Source organism: Anopheles gambiae, chromosome X (assembly GCF_943734735.2).
Source record: "Anopheles gambiae chromosome X, idAnoGambNW_F1_1, whole genome shotgun sequence".
In the NCBI taxonomy this organism is placed as follows: domain Eukaryota; kingdom Metazoa; phylum Arthropoda; class Insecta; order Diptera; family Culicidae; genus Anopheles; species Anopheles gambiae.
This window is the reverse complement of record NC_064600.1, coordinates 14,025,714-14,031,713: the sequence shown is the minus strand read 5'-3', so window position 1 is coordinate 14,031,713 and position 6,000 is coordinate 14,025,714. Positions and strand designations below refer to the sequence as shown.

Below are 6,000 nucleotides of genomic sequence, written 5' to 3'. Positions count from 1 at the left end.
GGAGTGTGCGAAAGTGATTTCCAAACCTTCCGGCGGTGGGGGTTTTATTTGTTTTTTTTTTTTTTTGTTTGGTTTTGTGTGTGGTGTGAATGTGTGTGCAGTTTTATTTTAGTTAAAGAAGCATTGTGAAACGGTTTTTTTTAGTTCTTGTGCATTTGAGTGAAGCTAATGTGAAGTCTTATTTATTTTAATGGTCTGTCTGTGTTCTAAAACGGTTTTACACTAATCTATTTCAACATGTAATTCAGAACCATAATAAAGCCGACGAACAGTGGCATTGAAGAGCTCGCAAATAAGAATAACCACATGATTTGCTTTTCTGTTTTTAATATTGTTTACACCAAAATTATTATTGCCCTACTGATTGCTGATGATACTTGATTGTTAATATAATTTTCTTGTAAAAAATTGAACGAAATTTAAATTTATGGTAGCTTGTATTTATTTTTCTTTGCTGCAACACCCTTAGTCTATGTAAGCCTGCCTATATATTACAGATGGGCTTACTATCTATCTTAATTTATTGGTCCTTATTGGACTAATTCATTATAGGACAGTCAGTACCGATACGTGGGAGGGGGAGGAGAGGCTCTCGGTTCATAGGGGGCTTGAATTTACGATGGTAATTTCGTTAAGTCGTGCTAGTTGTCGACTTTGCCACGGAGCCGCTCACAAGTTTGTAAATAAATTGGGACAGATAACATAACATTTTCATACGCATCACTGTTAGCAAAGAATTGTTTCGTGTTTTGAGGTAATATTTTAAAATACGAAAATAGCTGCGTTTAAAACGTGCGCAGTTGCAACTGTCAAAGGTTTTACTCTGTACCCAGCACGATTGCGAACACCAATTTCATAGTATTTCAATATCAGTTACAGTCAGTGGCGGATTTAACGAACTGAGCGGCCGCGGGGGGCCCCGTCAATGTAGGGGCCCCGAGTAAGGAAATTCCAGCATATAGAACAATGTGTACAGTAGTGTCAGCAAGAGCTTCTGTGCTAGTTAGGGGCCCCATGGATGAAGGGACTCATAAACTAGGGGCCCAGTACAGGGATTCTAAGCACCCCCCCCCCCCCCCCCCCGCCAGCAAACCATTTAAGTGTGTTTGATTCAAAACCTAATGCAACAATATGCAACCCCCCCTCCCCACGGCTCGACACCAACCGGGGGGCCTCCGCTCCTTTTAACGCTTAGGGCCCCCAACACCCTAAATCCGCCACTGGTTACAGTCTTTTCCCGAGATAAGCATGATCTAAGCATGCAATACATACATTTTTACGGTCTCGTTATATTCCATACATGCTATGTCTCTTCAATATTAATATCTCCCTAATGTGAATTTTCGAATTGGCAGCAGAAATTATGTTAACTGTCGATCGGTTTTTCTTGTGATTTTTTGGATACTTCATAGCACTTTAATTCAAAGCAGGTTTTCTCTAACATAAACATCTCTCTAAGCTAACGGTCCCTTGAAGATTCATCATAAATAGATTTCACTGTATGTGTCTATAGAACTAGATATGTGTTGGAAATAATAACACAATAAAAAAGGTATAGGAGTTCTGTTATCTTGCGATGGTCGTTACTTCGGACAATGACATCAGCAGCGAAATCCGGAGACGCATTGAGCAGGAGGATTGTGCATACTATGGCCAACGCTGAGATCCAGAAGACTTCGAGACCGAACGAAATGTGAGATATATCGCACATTGATTCGCCCGGTGGTCCTCTATGGATTAGTGTTGGGATAATCTGATTCAGACTCATGAATGTGACTTAATCTTTGAAATGATTCGATGAATCTGTTGGAAATTCATGAATCTCTAAAGATTCACGGATCTCATAGGTTCTCCAATATCAAAAGATTCATGTATCTCGAAAAATTGATGAATCTCGAAAGACTAATGAATCTCGAAAGATTCATGAATCTCATACCTTTCATATATCTCGAAAGCTTTACGAATCTCTTTCTTACTTACTTATTCGACGCTACATCCGCAGCGGAAGCCTTCACGCCAGCTTGCCACCTAAATTTGTGCCTACCACGCCTCCTCTGTCCTTGTGGACGGTCTAAAAAAACATTACGGGCTGGGTCGTCCGTTTCCATGCGTACAACATGGCTAGCTCACCGGAGCCTGGCGAGCTTGATACGCTGTACGACAGTATGGTCGCCGTACAGCTCGTATAGCTCGTCATTATAGTGGCCCCTTCATTGGATTCATAAATATCCAAGGATTCATAGAGCTCAAGCTTCTTAATATTCTTCTTCTACGTGAAACATCTTAAATGGTCATGCCAGCCTACACAGTCTTTCTGGACTTCTTGGCGTGTACACTATATCCAACACAGCTGGATATAGTTTGCTTTGCTACGGGGAGACAGTTCATGCAAGATTTGAACCCACAACGAGCATGTTGTTAAGTCGTGCGAGATAACCACTGTCCCTGTATGGAATCGAGGAAATTCAATCGCACATCTCTAAAAATTCATGGAATCTTGGATAGAGAAACAATTAAAAAACAAACTCGCACAACGGTTGTATTCGACCGGTGCGTTTCAACATCCAAAATGCGTCCCTCCAACGGTTTCGGCTGTCACGTTTTCAAATTGGTCCGCCTGGGTTTCGAAATGTCAAGCAGTGCTGTCATTGCTGACAGCTTCATGTGTCCACCGCTTCATAGCCGCGGACAAATAACACACACGTACACATACACACACGTAGCCGCAATCGGCGAAGTTACAGGAAAAAAAAACGAAGTTCTCCAGCGAACTGAGCGAACGAGCGAGAGGGCAAGACTGCGCACGGGAACGCACACAGTCACACCGCTGGGAACAGGGCAGTGACAGCAGCAGCCAGCTATGGCAGCGCAGCCAGCAGCGAGGAAACACAACCAGCCGCACCAGGGAGAAAGTTGAAAATAGTGAAAATATTACACGCACACACCCGCGCCAAGGGTGCGAAAGAGAGAGCGAGAGAGTGAGTGGGTGAGCGAGGGAAGTGCGTGATTGCGTCCGGGGAAAGGTGTGCGTAGTTGCTCGGACAATCGCGTGCCTGCCTTTGCGTGCGTGTCCCGCTGGCTGTGTGCGTGTTTGTGTGTGTGTGTGTGTTCTGTCGAATCGTGCGTGCCTGTGCGTGGCGCTGTGTGCAGTGTGTGTGCGTGTTCGGGCTAACGGGTGTTTTTGGTGCGATCGGGATTTTGGGTGCGGTGTGTGTGCGCGCGCGGTGTACTGACCTGACCTGGCAAAACGGGTCTGGTGCGTGTGTGTATGTGTGTGCGTGCGTGTGTATGTACGCGCGTTCCGTGTGCGTGAAAAGTGCGTGAACTTTCCCTCGCGTGAAGCAGCAGCAGCATCAACAGCAGGGCAACAAACCGACAACCGACCGCTGCCGCTGGGTCAGTACGGAGCTTTTTTTTGGTGGTGACGCACCACCACAACCACCACCAGCAACAACAACAACAACACGGTAGTGCATTTGGCCAGGTGGTCGGTCAGTCTGTCCCACGGTTTGGGATCGAAAAGCCCAAAATCGTTGTGCAAACCGGGGCAAACGAAACGGTCACTGGCTGGAGAGGACGCAAAAGAAACAGAAGAAGCAGCGGCGGCGGCGGTACAAACACCCACACGGTTGGCCATCAATCAAACAAGGAAGAAAAGGGGGAAAAGAATACACACACAAATAGAGACACTCGCAGTGGCGAAGAGGAGGTGCGCTCTTTCTGGTCGCGAGAGCGTCACTCCCGACCAATTCCCGGACGGTCCAGCACCTGTCCGCGAACAAGAAAAGAAGGCAGCAGAAAGGTTAGCGGCGGCGGGCCTCGCCCACCGTCCATCGCCCGTATCCATCGAACACCGATACTTCCCATTTCCCCCGCCTTCCTGCAGCGCCAGCACCGCTGCCTCATTCACTAGGTACAGTTTGCAACAATTGCGCCCGCCAGGGCGAGCGCGCGGGGGCAAATCGGAAATTAAATAAAATAAAACCGCACCGCCGTCGCCGCCGCCGCCCCGCGCGGTACGGCGACACGTTCTAACCCGCGCGCGCGTGTGTGTTTCTGTGTGTCAGTGTGTGTCTTCATCATCATCATCATCACCCATCAGCGCTGCCTCAGCAACAAAACTCAGCAACAATCAACTCGGCAAACTCGGTTTGCCCCTCAAAAGCAGCAACAGAAACTACTCACAATCATCAACGCACCGTTTTCCCCCCAAAAAAACGAAAAAAAACTACTTCGCGCGCCTCGCGAAACGCAATCAGCCGGATGAACTTTTCGCTGTCCCGCAAAAGGAGCAGCAGCAGCAGCGGGGAGTGGCAGCGAAGGGTACACTGACCGGGAACATCCCTCCCCACTACAGCCCGAAGTACCGTATGAAAGCAGCACGGGTCCGCTAGTAGCAGCAGCAGTAGCGAAACGCAACCAGCGAAAGAAAAATCGCAACCCCCCGCCCTAAAACACGCCCGAAAATTGGGCGATAACAAGAAGAAGGGGGGAAAAAACAGCTGGACGCGCGCGCGCGTGTGTGTGTGTGCGAGTACACGCATCGGTGCCCCGCGTACCCGCCATCATCTGGTGGCGCCGTCACACCGCACACCGCAAGCAACCTTTAAACGCATCCGCCACACCTCCGGCGAGGGACATACCGGACCCGGCTCGGTGTGCGTGTGTGCGTGTGCAGTGTGCAGTGTGCGTCCCGGATACGGATGACCGTATCCCCCGGCCGGCCATTATGGCTGAGGAAGTGACGGCCGTGCTGCGGATGAGCAAGGATGGGACGACGTTCGGCTTTCTGCTGCGCCAGATCGACATCGGCGAGCATGTGATTTACAAGATCATCGAAAACACGCCGGCCGACATGTGTGCCAAGGTAAGCGGAGGGTGCATCCGCGGTCGGGCACTCGGTACGGTCTGCTTAACTGCACCATCACCACAACCACCCTGCCCAAGTATGGCCGCACCATACAGGGAAACACTCACAAAAAAAAAGGAAAAAAAAGACTAATACTCTTGCAGGCCGCACACTCACACTGTCCGTCGCTAATGATATTGTTTCAATCTGTTTTTGTAGGTCGAAATCGGTGATATCGTGATGAAGATAAACGGCGTGGATGTTACTGGATTGGCAACCAAAGATGGTATTTTTTTTTGTTTTAGCTTGCACACATACACCTACCAAACGACACATACCACCACCACCTATCTACTACCGCCCTGCATTCCCCCGTCCACCAGCTTTCTCCCTGCGAGCACACCCTTACCCCTTCAGGGGGCATCCCTTTTCCAATTTTCCACAACCCTGTTTTCCCGCATGTTTTCACGCGACCCACAGCGACCCACCCATGCCGAATCCGTTCCTCCGTAACCGCTCTGATCGCCATCTGACTCATCAACCACATGTGTTTTTCTCTCTCTCTCATTTTCTTTTGCTCGTTTTTTTGTGTGTAACGTGTTGCCGTTGCCGTCGTCTATTTCTAGTGGTGAAATGTGTGCGGGTTTCACCGAACCCGATGACGCTGCAGCTCCGAAAAGGTACGCGGGACCATTCCATTGCCTGCGCTAGTAGTTACGCTACTTACGCGGCGCTTTGTCTTCTTTTTTCTTTGCACTCACTCTCCATCTCTCTCTCTTTCTCTCTCTCTCTATTTATGTTGCATCCTCCCCGCCCAGATCCGCAGGTGAAGAGCCGCGTGTACGAGATGATTAAGTCGACCTCGCCGGAACGGGTGCTGCACCATCAGCTGCACCAGCAGCAGACGCCCCCGGCCCAGGGCCCGGAAGAGTTTACCGTGGTGCTGCGGCGCAAGCAGGAGGACACGCGGCTCGGCTTTGTGGTGCGCGCGACCGACCTGCTCGATCACGTGATCGTCGAGATTCGGCAAGATTCGCCCGCCGCCCTCTGCGGAAAGGTGAGGTTGATGCGCTGCTTGCGCAGCTGCGGGTGTCAGAGGGCCGGACCCGGACCGATTCTTTACGCCAAACACATGCTTAAAGAGCGTTTGT

General features: G+C 49.6%; 1 protein-coding gene across 2 annotated transcripts in view; it reads left to right on the top strand.

Annotated features, from left to right (window-relative positions):
• The first annotated feature begins 2,683 nt into the window (after positions 1-2,683).
• LOC1272365 (PH and SEC7 domain-containing protein) overlaps positions 2,684-6,000 on the top strand; it is a 22,568-nt gene continuing 19,251 nt past the window's right edge. For both annotated transcript variants that reach the window (XM_061661160.1, XM_061661152.1), the window contains exons 1-4: positions 2,684-4,867; positions 5,069-5,135; positions 5,476-5,529; positions 5,668-5,906. In XM_061661160.1, coding sequence (XP_061517144.1) covers positions 4,730-4,867; positions 5,069-5,135; positions 5,476-5,529; positions 5,668-5,906 — 498 coding nt within the window. In that variant the 5' untranslated portion in view covers positions 2,684-4,729. The remainder of the gene's footprint in view (positions 4,868-5,068; positions 5,136-5,475; positions 5,530-5,667; positions 5,907-6,000) is intronic.